At 41.2% G+C, this 25,152-nt stretch overlaps 1 protein-coding gene across 6 annotated transcripts in view; it reads left to right on the top strand.

Moving 5' to 3' along the window:
* The window catches only part of COL11A1 (collagen type XI alpha 1 chain), a 177,148-nt gene that overhangs the window by 125,198 nt on the left and 26,798 nt on the right, over window positions 1–25,152 (top strand). For all 6 annotated transcript variants that reach the window (XM_069967525.1, XM_069967526.1, XM_069967523.1 and 3 more), the window contains 10 exons: window positions 979–1,032; window positions 7,589–7,642; window positions 8,225–8,332; window positions 9,561–9,650; window positions 10,887–10,940; window positions 11,125–11,232; window positions 14,981–15,088; window positions 16,633–16,686; window positions 18,706–18,759; window positions 19,528–19,635. In XM_069967525.1, coding sequence (XP_069823626.1) covers window positions 979–1,032; window positions 7,589–7,642; window positions 8,225–8,332; window positions 9,561–9,650; window positions 10,887–10,940; window positions 11,125–11,232; window positions 14,981–15,088; window positions 16,633–16,686; window positions 18,706–18,759; window positions 19,528–19,635 — 792 coding nt within the window. The remainder of the gene's footprint in view (window positions 1–978; window positions 1,033–7,588; window positions 7,643–8,224; window positions 8,333–9,560; window positions 9,651–10,886; window positions 10,941–11,124; window positions 11,233–14,980; window positions 15,089–16,632; window positions 16,687–18,705; window positions 18,760–19,527; window positions 19,636–25,152) is intronic.

The raw sequence follows: 25,152 nt of genomic DNA, 5'->3' as shown, positions 1-25,152 counted from the left end.
AAGAGCCTGGTAATCGATATTAGTTCTAATATTGACCCATGAGTGTTCCCTTTGACCATGTAGAACTTGGTCATATTCTTCTTAATGCCTAGCACACTTCTAAACTTTTAAGTTTTAAAAGTTTTCAAAGTAGTTTCAGAGTAGTAGATCGGCAGATGGAAAATCCATGCAGGTGCAAATTCCAACCAAATTCATTTTTAAACAATTTATGCAATTTTTTAGATCCATAGCATGTCAATATCTGCTTTGCAGACAGCAAAGATTTGCTGCCAATTTTCCCACTTAAAATTACCAGTCAAATTCTTATCAATTCCATCAATCAAATTCTTATGTTGTGAATGTTGTTATGGATTAGCTACCAAACAATCTTCAGAGAAGAATACAGTATATACATCTTTCCCGTCTAATTCTATTCCTGTGGGGAGGCTTCTTTAATCTCCCGGTCAGTCCCGAACTGCTGGCCTCTTCCGATAATGCCTTCTCTAAATCAAAGGCTTCTATGATTGCATTTGTTGACGCATTACCACCGGAGCAATTTGGAATTCAATGTGGATTTAGTTTCAGTCTTGTAGCCTTATTATCCTCAGCAAATCTGAACCATGAGAACTTGGTCTATTGTAAACTATCATGCCATTATACGGTACAATTGGCCAAACAATCTTATCCAAATCTATACCTATTACATATAATGTTATCCTATGCTGTTAAGTTATTACAAATGTAGCAAACTTTAACTTGACTATTGATACATTACAGACTGTGATGTAGTTAGTTTTAACTTGACTTTAACTTTTCAGTGAGATGTGATGTGTTAAATGTCATTAGCCGCATCATAGCGTCCAATATGTTCAGTATCAAGTTAGAGTTTACTACATCTGTATGTAAAATATGGCTAATGCAATATGTTTAATAGATGACTAAATCTAAGAACTATTTGCTGGTAGAATTCTAATCGGCTCATATTCTGGTGTCTTTTAGGGTCCTCCTGGAAAGGATGGGTTGCCCGGCCACCCTGGACAACGTGGTGAGACTGTAAGTATGCCAGTTCCTTCTCTTTCTTGGCAGCTGTTCCACAGTCACTTCGCCTTCTGCCGTTACTTTCTCTAAACACTTGTGGCCCGGTAGGAGAAGACACTTCCCGGGTTACTCTGAACGTGTGTTCTCGTACCTGGCTGGACCTGTTTACAGCAAGTAGCAACCATTTAACTACAGAGGTGTGTCTGTCAAACAGCTGTGAAAATTCACGGATAGAACTAGACTTTTATACATTCCGCTAGTTAGACTTGTTTATTATGTCTACACTATGTGTATCGTATGAACTGTCTGACTAACTGATTGTATAATCCACTGCCATATCCGTGAATATAAACTCTGTATATTAGCTATAAAGGGTGTCAGATATAATAGGGTACTTCTACATTGAATGATGTCCATATAGATCAGGGATGGAGATCCTATTGCCCTCCAGCTATTGCAAGACCACCATTACCTTCATGCCTGGACATCCAAAGCTTTGGCTTTGATGGGAATTGTACTTTTGCAAGAGCTAGAGGGCCAAAGGTTCCCCCTCCCTGGTATAGATGCTGACATCAGGTCTCCAAAACATTACCAGACCTCCAAAAGCTAGACTACCTGCCTCAGCCATTAAACCTGCTATAGAGATGCTTTGAAAGTTTGGCATATTGCAAGATCCCTCATCACATCGATCGTCATTGAGTTGCACTAACCGTTTGCTTTCCCGTATTACATTGCCTGTGCCGCTTTAAACCTGTAATTCCCTTGCAGGATCGGATCATCGCTAGTAGCTTCACCCATATGCATAATCCTTACATTTTGTCACCAGCATTTCAGTCCTATAGAGAAATCATCATTATTATACGTTTCTATCTGCTCCATGTAAATCCATGTAAACAATTCATCATCTTTAGACCAATGAAAAGACTGAGTATTCCCTCAGAATTTACACATTCATCCCACTCCTAAATAGTGACAGAATACTGTGATGTCTGCATGGTTTTTATCCATGTGAACATGGACCATGGTCCAAGATAGAACAATGTACCAAAAAAACATTTAATTAAAATCTGGACAATTGTGCCCATGGATTGCCCCTAAGACTGACATTTTGGGGTTTGCATTTGTTTGCCCATTTTGAACCCAGTTCACTGGATTGTTGATAAATTTACAGATGTTACTCTGTATAATTCAAAGGTGTCAAACTGTGGCGCCCTGGCTGTTGCGAAACTACAATTCCCATCATGTCGGGAGAGCTAAAGCTTTGGCTGACCAGGCATGATGGAAATTGTAGTTTTGCAGCATCTGGACAGCTGTGAGTTTGACACTCTGGTTTAAAATTTAAAATCCTTAGATTTGTGATATCAGTATGAAATATAAATACGTATTCTGATGATGGTTTCTTTCCAAGGACAATCATTAAAGCCTAACGCCTTACTTGAATATTAAGTTGTCATTTCTATATCATAAGATTCCAGAACCATTTCATTTTGTGATCTGTTTAGCTTTGCCTGGTGAGAGAACATCCATAGTTGGACTAAAGTTGGCCATGAACTTCAGTTGACATTTAACTACAGTATCTCTACCAAATCCACAATCCCCCGTCCATCGACACATGACATTCACTGGTGATCAGTAGTGAAAAGCTCCTAATAGCTTACCTTCTGAACACCTTAGCAGGATACTTACTCTTTGGTTACCATTTGTATTGCTCCACTGCATCTAGAATAAGATCTGAAGAAAATTTGATTGAGCCTATCATCCTTTTTGTGTCTTCATCACCTGTGTAGACTTATGTGCCCCCATGGTTCCAGACTACAAATAAGCCTGGTGTTCAGTCTGATACAGCAATCATGTACCCCTAGTCCTAGGATGGGGAAACTTCGACCCTCCAAATTTAGTGGGTGAAGGGAGTGGCCCAGCACAAAGCCCAATCTCCTGCATATCAGGAGAACGGCCGAACAGAATAATGTAAGTGATACACCGATCTGTTTAGAATTTCTGTCACTAGTTTATGCTGTCCACACTTAAAGGAGAGGTTCAGTGAAAATTTTTATTAAAGGATTGTATTGCCCCCCAAAAGTTATAAAAATCACCAATATGCACTTATTACGGGAAATGCTTATAAAGTGCTTTTTTTCACCGACACTAGAGGTATGCTCAGTGTCCCACCAGTGCCTGTGTCCCTCATTGTCCCCCTGCCGTCATCCTCTCCAGCAGCCACAGCCTGCACAGCTCTGGGAGTCGGGTCGTGACATCACCATGTTATCCAGGAAGTGACGTCACCATTTTATCCAGGAAGTGAAGCCTTGATGTAGTCTTAAGTGCAGGGAAAAAAGCACTTTTTAAGAATTTCCTGTAACAAGTGTATATTGGAGATCTGTATAACTTTTAGGAGGCAATAAAATACGTTAATAAAATTTTTTGCTGGACTTCTTTAAGGCAGCATAAACCCAGTGACAGATTCCCTTTAAAGAAGGTATCCAAGGATTCCAAAGTATCACCTATCCATAGGTAGTTGATCAGATCACTGGAATCAGATTACTGGAATCTTCACCGATCACTAGAATGAAGGTCCCATGTCCCCATGTGTGATTGGAGCAGTGGTCGCACATGTGCACTGTCGCTACAAGATCGACAACTTTGTAGAACGTTTCAATGCAGACAGGAATCTCCCCAAGGGCTGTAAATATAAATTGGCTTTACTGTTTATTTTAGATGCACAAGTAACCAGAGTAACAACTCAACAGTGTACATACCCATACATGATACTTGGGTCAACTCTTACTTTTTTGTTTCATTGGGTTGGGCTTTATCCATCCCAGAGCCTGGAAATAATCCTTATAACACTTTAATGTAGGAATGTATAGCCCAGAACTTATTTTATTACATATAATTTATTGGAGAGAGAAAAAAAAATAACTCACTTGCCTTTATTGTGTTAACTTAGGTTTGATTTTTTCCAGTTTCTAAATCATTTTAATGATAGTCATTATATCCCTATGCACCTGATTATGGATCGGAGTGGTTGTTAGCGCATATTTGATGCCCTGCTGGAGATGCAGCTTTAATTTTACAGCTTGCTGAAATTCAGGGTGTCGCTCATATCTAATACATACTCCTTCCATCCCTGTAACTAGCCTCTCGGGGAGGTTAAACCAGTAATTTTCTCCCCAATGATTATTCGATGTCCATCAAGTGAATGGGGATATAATTACAGCATTACGTATGCGCCGAAGACCAGATATGTCAAGTACTGATATCTCTCCGAGTGAGAAAGAATAATGTAATACTAGGATAAACAGCTTGGCTAAACAATGGGAAATCAAGCAATGATCTCCACTAAGATAAAATAATTCAGTGCCACAAGTGTCAATGTTATTAATGCTAAAGGTGGGAGAATAGCGACTGTAATAGATACAATTACGTTTTTTAGAACAGCTTTGTTTACAGATAAGCATGATTTGAGCATGTTGGAGTTAGAATACCGGTGGCTGAAGAAGTTGGATGCAGCCCTAGGGAATCCTGGAAAACATGTAAACAGCCATAAGCCATAGGCTGTATCCATGTTTTCCTGGACTCTCTAGGGCTCCATCCATATTCTTCAGCCATTGGTAATCAAATGTCGATTATTCCAACTCCAACATGCTCAAGTCATGCTCATCTTTATCTTTGTTCCTTAGAGGGTGGGGCTATATAACAAAAAAAAGAGATAAAAAATACAAAAGGCCATAGCAAACCGATAATGGCCCCCCACAACAGCAATATGTTCTTGTCATTTAAACTTATGTTTAGCAATTGGAGCAAATGTAGAATGGTTATGAGATATTGTTCATATTCATATGAGACTAAACCATAGCCTATATCTATGAACAATGAGATACACTGCCCACAACCAGAAGGGAAGCCCTGGCAGAAGTTCTGATGTCACTGTTGTTATATGGCCAGTTATCATGTGTAAAAGCCCATTTATAGTAACTACTAGAGAAAAGCGCTACTCAAGCATGCTCCGGTCCATCTGAACCCGAGGGTGCGGCATTTGATTAGCGGTGGCTAAAGAAGTCGGGTACAGCCCTACGACTATTTCTATTTTTTTCTAGGATTTCCTAGGGCCGCATCCAACTTCTTAAGCCACCCGTAACCAAATACCGTACAACCGCGTTTGAACCGACCCAAGCATACTTAAGTTGTGCTCATCTCTAGTTGCACTTGTCTCTATTAAAGAAGGAGGAGAGGAAGAAGTTCCCTCAATTTCAGCTTCAGAAGCTTCACTGACATTGACCACTGGAACTTCCCAATGTGTCCATTAAAGGGGTATTCCAGCGGGGGGGGGGGGCATTTTTTTGCTGGGACCAATGGCTGAGGGAAACAACGTCTACTCACCTCCCCAGTTCCAGCGGCGGGTCCCGCATCGTGGCGCTCCAGTCCCCGGCCGCTTCCTGGTGTCTGATGCGGGCCCGAGACGATATGTCTCAGGTCCGCTCAGCCAGTCAGTGACAGAGGCGGGATCTGAGCGGACTTGAACCGTATCCTGCCTCCGTCACTGACAGGCTGAGCGGACCTGAGATGTCACCCGCCGCTGGAACCGGGGAGGTGAGTGGACGTCGTTTTCCTCAGCCACCTCCTCCCCGATCCCAGGAAAAAATGCCCCCCCCCCCCCGCTGGAGTACTTCTTTAAGGATGCCCATCATGGCTGCTGTACATTGGTATTGGTTTCCCAAATTGTATCTGTTTAATGGATCCATTTTTTTTTTACAGGATTCTCCTAGAAATTGTGTTGTCTACTCTGCTATTCCATTTTCCATTTTTTTCCCCGGTATACTGACGTATACCAGCTTAAAGGGGTTATCCAGCGCTACAAAAACATGGCCACTTTCCCTGTTGTCTCCAGTTTGGGTGGGGTTTTGAAACTCAGTTTCATTGAAGTAAATGGAGCTTAATTGCAAACCGCACCTGAACTGGAGACAACAGTAGGGGGAAAAGTGGCCATGTTTTTGTAGCGCTGGATAACCCCTTTAAAGGGGTTATCCAGCGCTACAAAAACATGGCTACTTTCTTTCAGAGACAGCCCCACTCTTGTCTCCAGCTTGGGCGGGGTTTTGCTGCTCAGTTCCATTGAAATCAATGGAGCTTAATTGCAAACCGCGCCTGAACTGGAGACAAGAGTCGTGTTGTCTCTGAAAGAAAGTGGCCATGTTTTTGTAGCGCTGGATAACCCCTTTAACAGGGGCACAGAGAACACTCTTCTGGTCTCCATCTGGTGATGAAAGCCTATGGGCATCTTTACTATGTAAAAACACAGTGTGAGCCCAGCACTTGTGCTTATGAAACGCGCCCAATACAATGTTCTACTGACTCCTCTGCAGTGTATTTATTATAATACCATCAGGCAGTAGTATAGCACGCTATATTATTTAGAGTCTACTGTGTTTTAAATGCATTGACTCACTTACACACACTGTATAAAACCATGCATTTCCATAGCCTAAAGCCGGCCGCACACAAATGCCAATGCACAATGGCCTCCCAACTATTCCAGATGCATCAGTAAACAGCGATCAGACAGACCGAATTTCAATATGGCTGATCTTAATTTCCAATAGGGTTGTAATCAGGTAAATAATGTTAAGACGAGACAAGAGCATTTAAGGTGTGATATAGAAATTGTAACATACAGTAATAGCCAGTGATATTTATGATTTGCTTCCTTTGCTTTTTCATTACCGAGCTGGAGATATTGCATCTATTCCACTCGCCAGTCACATCAATGATTCTGCAATGTGTTTCTTATTATGCTGCCCTCCATTAACATACTGGATTTGATTGCTTCCTAACAAGTAGCTGGGCCCTCCTAGCGCTCAGATTATCTTGCATTTCATAGTGTCCCCCCCCCCCCCCATGCCATAATAACTCTTATTTCCAGGCGGATTAAATGCTTTTTTATTTATTTTTTTAACCATCTCATACACGAAGCTGCGTTATGTACCATGCTGAAAGAGATCATGTAGCTTGGCACGAACTAGACGCTTCCGCTTGCTAGTACGTGTTCTAACTGTGTTGGAGTCTTGGTAAGTAGACGCGTCAGGGGATGTCACTCATGATTGATACATCAAAAGATCTATACCTATTCCAAGGAACAATTCATTGTATATTGATCAGCTCCACAAGGGTCCTATTACAGTACATAAGCGTAGGTAATAAACAGATATCCATTCAATGTATTAAGTGGTTAGCCCTATGGGTCCATTTCTGTCTCTATGGCATGGTAGATACTTGTGATCAAAGTATTTTAGGAGTGATACCTTTATTGGCCAACAATTCTAACAATTTTTTGGTGGCCAATAAAGGTATCACTTCTAAAATACTTTGATCACAAGTATCTACCATGATATGGATTTTTCTGGCTAACACGGTACTATACTATATTTGTCTCTATGGCCTAATTCTTGGGAAGTGGGTTCTCCTTCGATGTTAGGTGGGGGTTATCTTGTCGGGGAGTCTTCTTCTATAGTGTTTCCACTATAGAGCCTTCTATGTCTCCAAATGTTTATTAACTGCAATATTCATTTTTTAGGGGTTCCAAGGCAAAACTGGTCCCCCAGGTCCTGGAGGTGTCGTAGGTCCTCAGGTAAGTACAAAACTTTTTGCCAACTTTGTATTTCTCTCAACGTCCTACTACCTCTCCCTCCTTGCTCAATACTCTTTACCTTAGAGAAGTCTTATTTGGTGATTTTAGGCCTGTGATAAAACATAAAAGAAAACATAATGCCATCTTTTAGAACATAAAGGGATATTCTCATTTCATGAACTAAAGCATATGACTTCACTTAATCATTGGTGGACGTTCAACTTCCGGGACTCTCACCAATTCTTAGAATAAAGGGGGTGCAGCACTAGAAGTAGTAGAGCTACGTTCTGCAACCCCACTTCGTTTTCACGATTAGTGGAACCTCACCAACCCTAATGTTCTAACGTTATCCCATCACTTAGATTGGGAAAATCCCCTTAAAATAAGTTAATAAAATAATTTTTCCCATCTACCAAACCTTATAGCACCTTTTTCTTTGTAATGAATATAAATTATCAGAGTTATCGTTTGTATACAGTTGTGTCCGTCCATCTGCAGATCATCACCCTCGTTCCCCCCCCCCCCATCTTTCTCAACCATAAATAACGCTCCTTGTTTTACCATTATACCTATTCCGCCTAGGGTCCAACTGGAGAAACTGGTCCTATTGGAGAGAGAGGTCATCCTGGACCTCCAGGTCCCCCAGGAGAGCAGGGCTTACCCGGAGCAGCTGGTAAAGAGGGTGCAAAGGTGAGTCTGTCACTAGGCGATTTTGATATTGACTCAAACAAATTAACATGTTATCTTTATTCTACATGACACACATTAGTGAGCAGAATACTTTACAATGTGGTGATGGGATCCATTGGGTGAGACCGAGACTTGTCTTATTTGTGATGATAAGGAAGAGGCTGCTGGAAAGTGATCTGTACAGCATTAGGCTATGTTCACACTGCGTATGAATCCGTTCGTAGATCGTAAGCCACCGTACATGTGCGGCTGAAACAACGGGAGTGGGAAAAATAGACATGCGGCCGGATGCGTACGAACCGCGAACATACGCCCGTAGTACAGTTATGCTTCCCTAGCTTGTTTCGAAGCGATCTGAAACAGGTCATTTACTTGGAAATCTTCGCCCAGCCCAATAAACCACACAGAACCTTTTGGATCAAAAAATCAAGTTCAATTTGGCTGAAATAAGTACTCCGTACGGGACCGCATGGAAATCCACGGCCGTGAGTTGGAACATTTCCGTCCTCAAACAATGGTCTTGTTCATTCTTCACGGCGCCGTATACAAACCGGCCGTAAGCTCATATGTAGTGTGCGTAGTGTGCGGGCGTATATCGTATACTTTTAAGCGAATGCATCAACCTCAAAACCACGTGCGTATATTCGCGGTTCGCACTACGTTCAGAAACATACGCAGTGTGAACATAGCCTTAGAGTTAAAAGTGACACCAGTATATAGATTAACAATAGGAGATGTTCACAGGTCAAATTCCCCTTCCTAGTATAATGGCATCTGTAAAGGTCACAGAGCACACCCAGAAACCTTTCCCATTCATGAAAATGAGACATTTCCTGTCTGTTGGTGTCTATGTCCATGGGGCTTGCAGTAAAGCATATCATTAAATGCTGTAAATAACAACTCAGAATGAAACACATTGGAAAAACAATAACACATTTCTTTGTCTGGCTCTAACTAGTAAAAAAAATTCTGAATGATACATTCCCTTTAACACACACTTCCAAGCCCCCAGTGGGTGAGGACGATGATGCAAGACTTAGTTCTTGAAAGATTTTATCTATTTAAAAATAATTGGAGAATCAATGATTGGACCCCATAACATTGTGTCAATCACACTGAGCATAGATGACGGCATTATCTATAATATTTCCATTGTTCCTTTGTATCATTATATTGCACACAGCTGATTTCAGTCAATAACATGATTTTTTTTTTTTGTTTCGAACAGGGAGACCCAGGTCCTCAGGGAGTTTCTGGTAAAGATGGTCCTCCAGGTTTACGTGGATTCCCAGGAGAGAGAGGACTTCCCGGAGCTCCGGTAAAACTCTATCCAACAAATAGAACCTATAACATGGATCTATAGCACTTCTCCCAGATCATTCTAGAGATCAGTGGGGGTCTGAACATCCAGACCTCAACCAATAAAAACCTTCGACATGTCTGTAGGACATGACAGAGACACTTTGAATGAGTGCCTGGTAAATAATGAAGGTTTAATACTTGCTGAAGTCCTACTGATCTAATATAAATGGCTATGAATTATAACCTGTTTGAAGGGGTTATTCAGCGCTACAAAAACATGGCCACTTTTTCCCCTACTGTTGTCTCCACTTCAGGTGCGGTTTGAAATTAAGCTCCATTTACTTCAATGGAACTACGTTTCAAAACCCCACCCAATCTGGAGACAACAGTAGGGGGAAAGTGGCCATGTTTTTGTAGCGTTGGATAACCCCTTTAAGCAAACACCACCATATCTGTATATCACAGTGACAATACAGGCTTTTTTTTCTAAAATTATAAGATGTATGGCCTATATTTAAGTGGGCGAGTGAATATTAGATCGGTGATCAGCTAATTGACAAATGCCTTGAGGTTCAGGTGCGTGCTGCAGCTTGTTCATTCCCTGGCACAGCTCCATACAGTTTATAGTGGCCGAGCCTGGTACTACATGGAGCTACGCTTTAACCTGAATAGGACTGAGCTCGGTAAGCTGCAGTACCAGGTGTAGCCCCTACAAAATGTACGGCGCTGTGCCTAGTAATGAAGAGGCTGTGGCACTCATCTAAGAGTCATGACCCCTTCAATTGGCTGATCAGTGAGGGTACCTGATGTTGGTCCAACACCCATACGATACTGATAGCTTACTCTAGCTAGGACTAGGCCATTAAAATTACAGTTGTGGAAACCTCCTCTACGGGTATGTTCCCATGAAGAGTTCATAGCCTATCCCGTAATATTGACGGGCACAAATATAATGATCATAATCATTTATTTCCAGCCTTCAATATTACGAGGCAACCCCCTTTCCTCGCTATGATCCCGTAGTGAGAATATAGCCTAGCCTAGATAATTGTCGCAAAGTTTTATTGAAAGCTACAGAATGGTAGTCAGTGCAGTGTTCCCATTTCCTTTAAGATAATCAATAACAAAGAAATGTCTGGTTAAGTGCTCTCATCTATCAAGCTTATTTAAAGCTATGCATGATATATATACATATCTATATATTATATTTTTTCTCACCACGCTCTAATCTTATTTTCTTATTTTATTTTAGGGTCCTGCAGGCTTGAAAGGTGGAGAAGGACCACAAGGCCCTCCTGGTCCAATTGTAAGTATTCATAAAATAGTCATATTCTGTATTGTTCCTTCCATGCTTCATAGAAACATACTGGATATTTTACCTTAATCCTTGAATACTTAGAGCGAGAAGTCCACCCTACTGTTAAAGCTCTTGCATTCGCCCTTATCCTGACCGCTTAGTTATATATCTGTTCTTGTTTTATTCTTTTTAGGGTTCAGCTGGAGAAAGAGGAGCAGCCGGTACTGCCGGACCTATTGGTCTTCCAGGAAGACCTGGTCCCCAGGGCCCACCAGGACCAGCAGGAGAGAAGGGTGCACCTGTGAGTATCACATTGTATCTAAGCCTCTGTATATAGAATATACATTAGTATCTTCTGTAAAATCATTAACATGCTTAAAGGGAATGTGCCATCAGAAAATGAACTATTGTTTTTAAGGTAAACATTATATTATTTTTGGTCTCTATACCATTATAGACAATAGGCAATAAAATCTAAAACCTATTCATGAATAATACGGGATCTGCCATTCACAATAGGTAATGTCACAGATTAGCTTCCCTCCTTCTCTCATAAAGACTTTGTGCACAGGTTACAGAGCATGCCCACAATACTCTTCCAAGGAAGTCAATGAACGTCTCCAGCTTAAAGGGGTACTCCATCGAAAATCTTTTTCTTTCAAATCAACTAGTTTTAGAAAATTATATAGATTTGTAATTTACTTCTATTTAAAAATCCTAAGTCTTTCCATACTTATCAGCTGCTGTATGTCCTGCAGGAAATGGTGTATTCTTTCCAGTCTGACACAGTGCTCTCTGCTGCCACCTCTGTCCATGTCAGGAACTGTTCAGAGCATCAACAAATCCCCATAGTAAACCTCTCCTGCTCTGGACAGTTCCTGACATGGACAGAGGTGGCAGCAGAGAGCACTATGTCAGACTGGGAAGAATATACCACTTCCTGCAGGACATACATCAGCTGATAAGTACTGGAAGACTGGAGATTTTTAAATAGAAATAAATTACAAATCTATTATAACTTTCTGAAGCCAGTTAAAGAAAAAGATTTTTTGCTAGATAACCCCTTTAATATGGTCCACATGGCTGCTGTAAAGCATATCTCTAAATGTTGTGCACGGGAGGTGGGGCAAGATGGCTGCCCCCATAAGCACATACAGAAAATAGAATAACAATAGAGAGAAAATCATATATGTCAGCATCTGTAACCATTCATACGGACAGGCCATACTGGAGGTATATCTAAAAGCCAAAGAAAGAGTTAACAGAGCTGCTATTTATTCCGCGGCAATGTTTATGCCGAGTCCAGATAAAAGTGCAATTAATTCTCCCACATCATTAAGACTTATAAGATGTGTCTGAAAAATCCAAAACCAATTTATTGAGCCCAGATACGTCCTCGGCAGTGATGTGCCTCACGTCCCATCTCCAGGCGACCTTTCTGTGGGTCTTAGCTTCTGGAGTCTCGCAGTTATTAGGTTCTGTAATCCAAACAATTCTGGAAAGACTTTAAGAAGCCTCTAGGCAGAAACATCAGCTTGGTTATTATTCCAAGGGGACACACAATTTGTTTGAAGGGATAGCTCTCGTGAAAGATACAGAGGGCTGTGGTATCCTACCCTCCAAATTATGTGTATATATATATATATATATATATATATATATATATATATATATATATACTTAAAGGGGTAGTGTGGCGGTAAAAAATGATTCACAGAATAACACACATTACAAAGTTATACAACTTTGTAATGTATGTTATGTCTGTGAATGGCCCCCTTCCCCGTGTCCCACCACCCCCACCCATGTACCCGGAAGTGTAGTGCATTATACATACCTGATCCGTGCCAACACGCGTCCGCCATCTTGTGCCAAACGTCATCTTCGGCCGGCTGGTCCGAGCACCTTCGATCTTCCCGTGTGCCGGCCGCGTCATCAGCTGCTCAGCCGCGATTGGCTGTGCACAGTTATGCTCAGCCAATCGCGGCTGAGTAGCTGATGACGCGAAGGTGTTCGGGCCGGCCGGCCGAAGATGACGTTTGGCACAAGATGGCGGACGCGTGTCGGCACGGATCAGGTATGTATAAAGCACTACACTTCCGGGTACACGGGTGGGGGTGGTGGGACACGGGGAAGGGGGCCATTCACAGACATAACATACATTACAAAGTTGTATAACTTTGTAATGTGTGTTATTATGTGAATAATTTTTTACCGCCGCACTACCCCTTTAAATATCTGCAAAGTTTAAAAAAAAGTTTAGTATTTGCTATGAAATTGACTGTTGTGTGTGTGTATGTATGTATGTATGTATGACTATGTGTGAGCATGTACTCTTATGTGTATGTATGTATATTGTACGTATGTGTATGTATGTATGTATTTATTTATGTATGTATGTGTATTTCTGTGTATTTGTATGTTACTGCAGGGCATGCAGTAGCTGATAAGTACTGGAAGACTTGAGATTTTTAAACGGAAGTAAATTACAGATCTATATAACTTTCTGAAACCTTTTGATTTGAAAGAAAAAGATTTTCGCCGGAGTACCCCTTTAAAGTCTCTGTAGGCACAAATGCAAAGTCACATGAGTACAGTATGGATAGACAGCAATCCATGAGCGCCATATTACACATGAAGAGAGCATATATCTATTACATAAGCATAGCTATGATTGAAATTAATTGTGTCTATATAGTATAAATTAACATTCAGAGTAGCTGAAAAGCCGCAATACACCATGGGGGGAGATTTATCAAACATGGTGTAAAGTGAAACTGGCTCAGTTGCCCCTAGCAACCAATCAGATTCCACCTTTCATTTTCCAAAGAGCCTGTGAGGAATGAAAGGTGGAATCTGATTGGTTGCTAGGGGCAACTGAGCCAGTTTCACTGTACACCATGTTTGATAAATCTCCCCCAGTATACATATTATAGAGTGATCCTGTAACTGGATGTTAAACCCAATCATTCAGCTCTTTAGCATTGCTGCAGAATATAGAGCGATGACCGGATCTGCGGTGCTCTGCCTCAGCTACACACTGACCCCTGCTCCGCCTGTCGGCCATTATTCATTGTGTACAGGGCTATGCTGACACATGCATTTAATCTCCCCAGCCTCCTCACTCCGCCATGCATTATATGACACATAAGGAGAGTAGTTTATGGAAATTGATGAGATACAGATTATTAGGATTACTCTTTGGATTTATCATAATGATGGATGCTTCCTGTTGACAAGAAAATGAAACCTCCTTTCAGCCGCTAATGTATTACATGGAGATGAGTGGCGGCTGAATAGCTTTATACATAGAGGAGATTAGCATTTACCAAAAAGAGGGTTTATTGTGCCTTATAGTCTGTCAGGCTCTTTAGGCTTATAGGCTATGTTCACACTACGTAAGTCCCACAGAAGTCATGGCCATTGTTACAACGGCCGTGATTTCTGCGGTACTTACGTAGTGCTGCAGGCTGAGGGAATCCCGGCCGGAGTGTATATACATAGTATACGCTCTGGACGGGATCCCTAGCGGGAACAGTGAGAAACTGACATGTCAGTTTTCTGCGGCCGCTAGTCAATGAATAGCGGCTGCAGAAAACCCTGTCAGTGTGCACAATGGAGCGGGCGGCTCTGGCCGCATGCTCCATTGTGTGCAGCAGGGAGTTTTCACACTGATGTGCCCGCATCAGAACTCAGCAGAGCTGCTGTACCGGCCGGGATGATCTTTTCCGTCCGGGTCACGGAACGGCCAGTCTCATACAGCGTCTGAATGACACAATATACTGTATAACCCATGCTCTACCTCAGACACAGAAGCATCGAAAGTCTCACGAAAAATTTTCAGAAAACTTCAATGTACTGTATCTTCCACAATTACTCAAATTCAATGACGGCAATACAGTATGAGGTACAGTATAGTGGAGCATTGTAAACCGAGTTTCAACCCTTCAACCGAGTTGATGAGAATTGTGGAGTCAGAATATTTGTACATATATTACTGTACAGTAGTTTGTTAAAGACTTCTGTTTTTTATTGTTTTTCTATGACAGGGAGAGAAAGGACCTCAGGGACCTGCTGGGCGAGATGGAGTACAAGGACCTGTAGGACTTCCAGGACCTGCTGGCCCACAAGGACCACCTGGTGAAGATGGTGACAAGGTAATCTATCTATCTATCTATCTATCTATCTATCTATCTATCTATCTATCTATCTCCTATCTATCTATCTATCTATCTATCTATCTATCTATCTATCTATCTATCTATCTATCTATCTATTATCTATCTATCTATCTATTATCTATCTATCTCCTATCTATCTATCTATCTATCTATCTATTATCTATCTATCTATCTATCTATCTATCTATCTATCTATCTATTATCTATCTATCTATCTATCTATCTATCTCCTATTTATCTATCTCTCTATCTATCTATCTATCTATCTATCTATCTATCTATCTATCTATCTATCTCTCTCTCTCTCTCTCTCTCTCTCTCTCTCTCTCTCTCTCTATCTCCATCTCTTCATCTTACCCTCTGACTCCATAATATTGTAGCTAGAGACACCTAATAACTCACCACAGACAGCAAGGCGGCGAGCGCCGATGACATCATCAGACGTGCTGCGCTGTATGTCCTACTATATGTTCCTTCATCTTGATTCATTCAAGATAAAGATAATGATGTGAAATTACAGAATTGATGTAAGATCAAATGGATGATAATCGCACATTATTACAATTAAGCGTGAAATAAAGCCTCATCATTTACAATATGGAATGGAACTGGAAAGCTTTATTAAATGTAATGAAGAATAATTGGAAAATTATACCAATATATCTAATAGTAATGAATACCATTACATGCAAATAAATATTTCAACGACCGGCGATTCAAAGCTATTAGAGGGGATGATCGCACGCATGGTGACACGTTGGCGTAGTGTTCCTGGTGTACTGGTAGTGATAAGCAACCGCTGGGAGTCAAATGACGGGCATTCAGGTTCAGAGAACGTTGCCAAATCCGTACAGCTCGGCAATTTCGCTCAACAAAAAGGATGGACACATCTGTAATACAAGAATGACTCTATCATGTAGAGTTGCTTCCCTTTCTAGCCTATAGAGGGTAACTAGTAGGGGAGACCTCTCTATGATGTCAATATTCCTTAATAGGGATCATAAACCCAGGGGTGGTCTTCATGAAACATTCCCTTTAAATAGTACGACAGTACAGTATATGCTTCTTTTTTTTTCTTTTCTTTTCATCAGATTTATCAGATTTTCTGGATATTATTCTACTAATATCTCTGAAAACGAAGGGTTGTTATAGGTGAAGACTGTCATCCATGCCGTATATTATGTCACAGCCCATAAAGCGCTGTGTCTTTGATGTAGCGGGTGCTATTATCTCCGGCACTCGCCAGTCACTGATGTCCTGTGATCTTATTAGTAATCACCTCCTGCCCCTCTTACTGTCTCCCGTCTCCTACTCAGTGATCATCTATTTAGACCTCTGGGAGAGCTTGCTGCAAATCCCAGCAAGTACCATGCTAATCAATGCTGGGATTAAGCTGTCAGAATATGAAGGGGAATCAATACACACAATGCCAGCTCCGTCTCCGTAATGTGACATTCACACAAGCTGCTGGGAATCCTGTGAATAATTCACTTTTCTTTTCTTTTTCTCCCCCGTTATAGGGTGAAATCGGAGAGCCAGGTCAGAAGGGAGGCAAGGGAGATAAAGGCGAGCAGGTGAGTGCCGAGAGCGGCTAGGGTCAATGGTTAATACGAAGAGACAGCCGATGACTTCAGATCTGTTGCTTTGATCTTTATGGCTCTTACAAGTAAAAAATTATATATATTTTTTTTTGTGTTTTTGTTCATACAAAGCTACTTTTTGAATCTAATGCTAAGTCATTTAAAGAGTACCTGTCGCTAATAAAAACTTGAAAAAACTAAAAAAAAAAAAAAAAAGTTCAGGCTGGCTTCACATTTTCTTAAAAAACGCCTAAACCACAAAAAGGATCATTCACACATAAAGTGAAAAACGGCAGTAAACATGTTAGAAATGTTTTTTTTTTTAGCCTGAAATACGCTAAACAAAAAGTGTGTGGGAGGGCACCCTTAGAGTGTTCTGGCCCCAACCGATCAGTCGAGCAGTTAGGTAGACTGTGTTGCCGCATACTCCTCTTCCCATTACCTGTCTATGAGACCTGGACGGCCCCATAGACTTGCATAGGGAGTCCACCTAGGTCATGTGACACAGACATGGGAGTGAATGCGCTAAGCACAGGATTTTTCCCTGCTCGTTCTACTGATCAATAGCGGTCTAAACACTCAGACTCCAATTGGTCAAGGTGTTTTATATGTCTATGTTACAATTTTGCTACCTATGCTAGTCAACTCAATAGGTGCAAAGTAGATGCACAAAAAACTAAAAAATTAACCTAAGGCGGCATTCGCATGTTCTGTTAGTACAGTCCGTGCTGGGAAAATGTGCTGCGGACAAGATTTACCGCCATGATGCCGGGAGCTCCAAATCAGTTAAACCTTCACAGTACTGTGCCGAGTGGCTGTGTCAGTACAGTGCCACAAAGATTTTGGAGGTCCCGACACCGTAATAATACATGATGCCGGGAACTCTGTTCTGTTGCACACCGTCTGTATATACAGAACATTCATGGAACTGGTAAATAAGGCCATAGTTAATAATGTGTGTCAGATATCTGAAAGAAAAGGACACTAATTCTTTTTCGGATTTCTGATTTTCTTTATTTGCTTGTGCGAAATCGAGAAAAAAAACGACATCAACACTTCGAATTTCAAACAGGCAACAGAGAAAACCCTACAGAAAGTGCTGGCTTTCTGTTATTCAACACACAGTTTTTTTTTTTGCGAAAGAAAAGATGGTTCAAAAACTGTTTGCGAACACAGCCTTAGGCTATGTTCAGACGCTGTAAGGCACCGACCGTTACGTGACCCGTCTGGGTCACGGAACGGCCAGTCTTAGAAAAGTTCATCCCGCCCGGTACTACAGTACCGGCGGGATGATCTTTGCAGCCGCAGAGTTCTGATACCCTTCGGCCGGGATTCCATAGACAGCAAGGTAACATATTTTTTCATATTAACCACGGCCATTGTTGCAGTCCGCAACAACGGCTGTAGTTTTACGAAAAAATATATGGTTTGAACATAGCTTAAGAGTGTATCCACAAAGGGCAGATAAGCTGCACATTCTCTTTCCAGGTTTGCATTTAGAAAGTCCTCTGCAACAGCTGACCATAGCATTTTTGAGCCCCTCCTCCCCCACCAAAAAAAAAAAAACAGTTAACAGCAAATAACGTCTTATACGAACGATGTGCCCGGTTATAAAATAGTGTCCGCAATTTGTCATCAAATGATGTCCATCCAAGAAAAACAACTATCATTTTAACGGTGTGTGAACATGGCCTAAAATATATGAAGAAATACGAAAGGACATTATATCCTGTTAATATCGCCTCCTCATTAATAATTTTTTTTTTATGGTTCTCCAACACTTCCATCCAGAACACGCAAATGCGTTTCTGTTTTAGACCCGTCATTTATGTGAAAAATTCAAGCGACTTAAACTCTACTTAAACTCTGCGTATAAATTATCCTATGGTGTGATTGCAGCGGCTGGTGAAGGCCATATAGAGGCCTCTGGGTAATAGCTTGATTCACTGACCACTTTAAGGTGTAAATTAAATCACTCTTAGCGACATTTCTGTTTTCTTCTCCTCTTTCTAGGGTCCTCCGGGACCAGCCGGTTTGCAAGGCCCAGTTGGAGCTCCAGGTCCAGCTGTAAGTATTTTAATAATGACATTTCGGAATTTTTTTTTTTATGGAACTGAGGATTTATGGTATATAGCGCTTTTCCAGTCTGTTTCACCATGGTAGGTTGCGCATTGTAACCCAAGACAGCATATCAAGGAAATACACATAAGATGGGGGTGTCTTGAATCAGTGTGGGTGATGGAGTATTATGATGTACAAGTCAAGAAGAAAAGATTCCATTATAAAGGCTACAGAGCTTATATGGTGTTTATTTATTTTTTTGACGGGAGATTTAGTTTTCTTCCTACTGCAGGGAGCTATTTTGCATATTATTTACCCACGGTGCATTTCCTGTAAATAAGTCTCCATAATGAATGTAGTAAGGTTGAAAAACTATTCAGTTCAACTTATTATACTGCAATCTTGACCTCTAATGAGACAAGGATGCCCCCTTGTTATGGTTCAAAGCGTGTAACAATATTAATACTAAGATCTTGCTAAAGGTGGTATAGACCATAGCTAGTCATAGATCATCAAGGTCTTCATTCTTCATAGAGCTTCCATTATATTCAGTTCTGTTTGATGATATACTATGGGGATAACATATATTCTGTAAAATATTATCTGAAGGTACATTAGCTGCCCTATGGTTAATGCATGGTAGCTGTAGACCTAGTCGATTTTAATTTCAGATATCATTGTTTTACATATCATATTATTTGTCTTTTAGATTTTTTTTTTTTTTTTTTGTATTAACACTTGTGTATAACCTTTGTCTCTTCCATATTTTCCCAGGGATCTGATGGAGAACCCGGCCCAAGAGGTCAACAGGGAATGTTCGGGCAAAAGGGTGATGAAGGCGCTCGTGGATTCCCAGGTCCCCCCGGTCCAATTGGTCTTCAAGTAAGAACGATTGCAAACACTTCTATAACACAACATCACCATTCTTGTATCTATGTATGGACTCCCCTCTGAGCTGTTTATACTATCCACTGGGCCATATTACTCTGTTCATTCACAACTTTTGAAGGATTTTACAGAATCTAAACTTTTTTTTATCAGTCTATGATCCTAAATGGCCACAAGCAGCAACAAAATCCCCATATCTGGATTCAGCCACGAGTCACGAGACAATTGTTTTAATGTTTACCTTCTGATGTTTTTACACCTCATATGAAGATCACATAGTCACTGTCCAGCTAATGGATAATATCAGGGGCTGATCTGTTACAATACAGGAACAAGGGAGCATATAGATGGACAGGACACAGATCAAGGAGGGTGGAGTATTCAATGTGTTGTTTAGAACAGTGTTCCCCAACTCTAGTCCTCAAGGACCACCAACAGGTCATGTTTTAAAGAATTCAGGTGACATTATGGTACTCAGTTCATCAGGTATCTCCACAGCTGTTCTTTATATGGGATACCCCCAAATCCTAGTCTGTTGGTTGCCCTTGAGGACTGGAGTTGAGAAACCCTGTTTTAGAGCTTGCAGCGCCTAGTAATCTAGTGTAAAGAGATGGCTTTTCAGGTTGCTCTTGAAGGTCTTGAAGGTGGGCAAGAGCCGGATGTATCGTGATTAGTTCCAGAGTATAGGGGAGGCTCGGAGCTTTGTGTGAGGTACGAACAAGAGGGAGCTTTATCAGAGGTCAAGGGAGGATTGGAGGTTACCTGAGGGACGGTAGCAGGATATCAGGTCAGAGATATACGGAGGGGCCGGGTTGTGGATGGGTTTATATTTCATGGTCAGCAATTTAAAATGGATTCTTTGGGCAATGGGGAGCCAGTGAAGGGATTGGCAGAGAGGAGAGGCAGAGCGAGGGGAGAGGTGGATTACTTAGGCAGCAAAGTTAAAGGGGTACTCCGGGCTGGGGTTATTTCTCCTGTCCGGACGCCGCTTCCTGGTCTGAGCTGTGGCTTGAGACATGACATCTCAAGGCAGCTCAGCCATTCAGCGGTCGTAGCAGGGTCCCGCCTCAGCCGTTGAATAGCTGAGCTGCCTTGAGACATCACATCTAAAGCCGCAGCTCAGACCAGGAAGGGGCAGCGGGGCGGAAGAACGGGGCGGTGCGATCGGGGACCCGGTGCTGGAACCGGGGAGGTAAGTGACCGGCGGCCTCTATATCCACCCCTTTCCCGGCCATACAATAAAAGTAACCGCAGCTTGGAGCACCTCTTTATGGATAGACTGGAAGGGAGCAAGGGTTGATGGACGGCTAGAGAGAAGGATGTTACAGTAATCCGAGCGGGAGATAAGAGCATGTACCAGCAGTTTTGTGGAGTCAGGGTTGAGAAAAGAGCAGACTCTGGAAATGTTTTTGAGGTGAAGGTGGCAGGAGGTGGTCAGGGCCTGAATATGTGGTTTAAATGACAGAATAGAATCAAAGGTGACCCCAAGGCAGCGGCACTGACGGCTTCTTTATATTGAGAGCTGACATTACTTGAAGAGGCCACAGACCAATTGAAGTCGTAATGCAATAATATGTCATTTTATGGGAAACACTGCGCTGAAATACTTAAAAGCCGCACATTACAGCTTTTATGAACACTTAAGGCAAGAAACATAAAAAGCCCAGAGATAAATAATAACAGCTTATAGGAGGGAAATATAGGACAGGAAAATAGGGAGTTTGCAGTGCTACTAAATTATTGAATCTTGGCGAGCCTGGTATATATATCTAACAGCTTTGTAAATGTCCCCCGTCATATTGCGCTCTTATACGGAGGCTGTCCCCTCTACTGAAACAAATAGGAAGCCCTCCTAGTATCCAGACAATCTGCTCGGCAAACAGAGAGCAGCGGGAATGTTTATGTATATATTCATTAGCAGTGAATATGTGGCGGCATCTCTGGCATCTGATGAAGATATAACAGGGACACAGGAGGTGCCCCATGCCCTTAGCAGATGAAATGTGTGCATGAGGAGATGGCACAGCCCAGATCTGTGGGTATCAGCCTGGCTGAGCCTCAGTCAGCAGCCCTGGCAGACTGAATAAATGGGCCATCAGCTCAGTAATCAGGACCATGCCAGCTGGCAGGGATTATTCTTGTGCCACCGTGCTCCAAGCAGAGAGTTACTGATGTTACAGAGGAACGTGCAGAAGATACCTCGCCTAGCCGTGGCTCCTATTACAGAGACGTGGACGGGTTCTCTATAATGATCCGTGTGAAAAAGCAGAAGATATTTCGGCAATGGCCTCTTCCCTGTAAATATAAATATGAGCTTCTGAATATTGAGATATATGTGATGCTAGCTGCCCTGGTAGTAATGCTTTATGGCCAAGGTTTACTCAGCACTGTGCACATAGGAGAGAAAAGGTGGGGGAGGGTTGGATGGGGGGGGGGGAGAAGGTGCAGGAGGATGTATCGATAGATAGATAGATAGATAGATAGATAGATAGATAGATAGATAGATAGATAGGATATAGATAGATAGATAGGATATAGATAGATAGATAGATAGATAGATAGATAGGAGATAGATAGATAGATAGATAGATAGATAGATAGATAGATAGATAGGAGATAGATAGATAGATAGATAGATAGATAGATAGATAGATAGATAGGAGATAGATAGATAGATAGATAGATAGATAGATAGATAGATAGGAGATAGATAGGTAGATAGATAGATAGATAGATAGATAGATAGATAGATAGATAGGTTGATAGATAGATAGATAGATAGATAGATAGATAGATAGATAGGAGATAGATAGATAGATAGATAGATAGGAGATAGATAGATAGATAGATAGATAGATAGATAGATAGATAGGAGATAGATAGATAGATAGATAGATAGATAGATAGATAGATAGGAGATAGATAGATAGATAGATAGATAGATAGATAGGAGATAGATAGATAGATAGATAGATAGGAGATAGATAGATAGATAGATAGATAGATAGATAGATAGATAGATAGGAAATAGATAGATAGATAGATAGATAGATAGATAGATAGGAGATAGATAGATAGATAGATAGATAGATAGATAGATAGATAGATAGATAGATAATATTTATATACGCTTGCCTTTTCCCAAAATGTTCCCAAAGTGGGAACAAAGCCTAACAAGGAACACCTAATATCTAATGACCTAGCTGACCATCTAATGTACAGTATATGGGATTGTCCTAACTTTCCGGACTGGCAGGTGTTGGTATAAGAAAGATTAGGTTGTTGCATCTCAACTTGCCTGATCCATTCATTCCCAAAGGAGATTAGCTGATGCCAGAGGTGTCTGTCTGTCTATCTATTACCTTTGTATCTTCTATCTATCTATCTATCTATCTATCTATCTATCTATCTATCTATCTCCTATCTATCTATCTATCTATCTATCTATCTATCTATCTATCTATCTATTACCTTTGTATCTCCTATCTATCTATCTATCTATCTATCTATCTATCTATCTATCTATCTATCTATCTCCTATCTATCTATCTATCTATCTCCTATCTATCTATCTATCTATCTATCTATCTATCTATCTATCTATCTATCTCCTATCTATCTATGAGACTTTGCTTTAGCCAGCACAAGTTTTATTCCTTCTGGAATAGAGCTAATTTGCATACCTTTTTTCCCATGGAGCATTGCCCGTAAATAAGTCTCAATAAACCGACTGCTTCTCATCAATATAAACAGCTCTCCTTGTTTTACAGAGGTGTGCGATAACCCTCCTCGGCCGAGGTTCCTGAGTAATAGCCCCTCTTATAATCCAGCTCCATCCGTGGGCTCTGCCAAACCTTCCGCCACCTGTTTGAAGCCCGGTCAAAAATAAATCACTAGGTTTTTCTGAACGGTTTCCAAATTTGCAAACAAGCGGCAACAAAGGCATCTGGCAGCCGGTTCATAGAATAAGGAAGAAAAACAAACTTTTTTTTTTCTTCCTTGCACTCACTACATCCCTACTTTATCCGTATCCCCCTAACCCCAAAGAAATATCTCATGCGGTTTCGGAAAATATCAGGGTATTGTGCCAAAAACACAATGATGAAGTCGGAATATTGTCTCTTGTGAGCAGATTTTATAAATGTGATTTTGACTCCACGATGAAGATGGATTCCACTTTCTGCACGATGTAGATTTACATTTATACATATAATATCTGGCCGGTAGCGTGGCGGGGACAGTGAGTGATGTGCCTCTCGTCTTGCCAGAAGCGGCTTCACATATCATCAGTCTGACCCAGCAGGACATAAATTATTAACCATGCTCGCACTACAACTGCTGTGTACAGTTTTCATCATCCGTTTACAGCCGCCAACATCCTGCGGCCAACATGGCATTTGTATCCCTTAGTGGAGCTGGAGCTGAAGGATTGATAGGGAAATATAGTAGAGATGCTGCGTGCAGCTCGCCACTTCAGGCCCGATCGACATACAGTAGATGGTTTACATTATGTTAGCTGTGTATTTAACACTCTGGTTACAGTACTAGAGGATAAACCTATATATATATATATATATATATATATATATATATATATATATACATATATATCCCAACTTCACACTGCCTAAAAACGCCAACGGCCAGATATTAGCTGGTGGTCAATGGAAGTGTAAAGTGAAACAGTTGCCCCTAGCAACCAATCAGATTCCACCTCTCATTTTCCAAAGGATCTGTGAGAAATGAAAGGTGGAATCTGATTAGTTACCCCACTAAACCAATTTTACTGTACACCAGTTTGATTATCCCCATGGTGTCTTTTTTTTTTTTTTTTTTTTTTTTTGCAAAAACGCCAGATGTTAGCTGAAAGTCAATGGGAGTTTACGATATGGCTTCTTTTTTTTTTTTTTTTTTTTAGGGGGGGGGGGGGGGGTTGTACTGTCCTTTCTGGTGTTTTTGAGGCCCTTTGGCAGTTTTTTCCCAAAACACTGTATGCTGATGGTGTGGCGTTTTTTCAGCAAACTGTGGCGTTTTTGTTTTTTTTTCCCCATAAACTTCAATGGGATTGTTCTGGTTGTTTAAAAAATGCCATTGCTGTACGTATGGCTTTTTTTTTTCCCTCGCATTTTTGTCACCTTCTAGTCCAGCAGTTGGGTCATGTGATGGCAGAGGGGGAAAAAAAGTTCAGCACACGAAAATGCCTATACCACAAAAAAGATAATGTATACATAAAATCAAAAACGCCAGATAAAACGCGCCAAATTGCCATTTTTGTGGTGTTTTTTTCTTTCTTTTTTGCTTGAATAACGCCAGACAAAATGTGTATGTGAAAACACCCTTATGTCACTATACTCAAATTCCATATACCATAAGGATTGGGGAACCATCGACTTCCCAGCTGTTGCAAAACAACAATTCCCATCATGCCTGGACAGCATTTGGCTGTCCAGCAGGCATGATGGGAATTGTGGTTTTGCAACAGCAGGAGGGACGAAGGTTCCCCTTCTCTGC

The sequence above is a fragment of the Dendropsophus ebraccatus genome, chromosome 4, assembly GCF_027789765.1.
Source record: "Dendropsophus ebraccatus isolate aDenEbr1 chromosome 4, aDenEbr1.pat, whole genome shotgun sequence".
Classification (NCBI taxonomy): domain Eukaryota; kingdom Metazoa; phylum Chordata; class Amphibia; order Anura; family Hylidae; genus Dendropsophus; species Dendropsophus ebraccatus.
The sequence above is the reverse complement of the archived record's forward strand: the minus strand, read 5'-3'. Positions and strand labels throughout refer to the sequence as shown.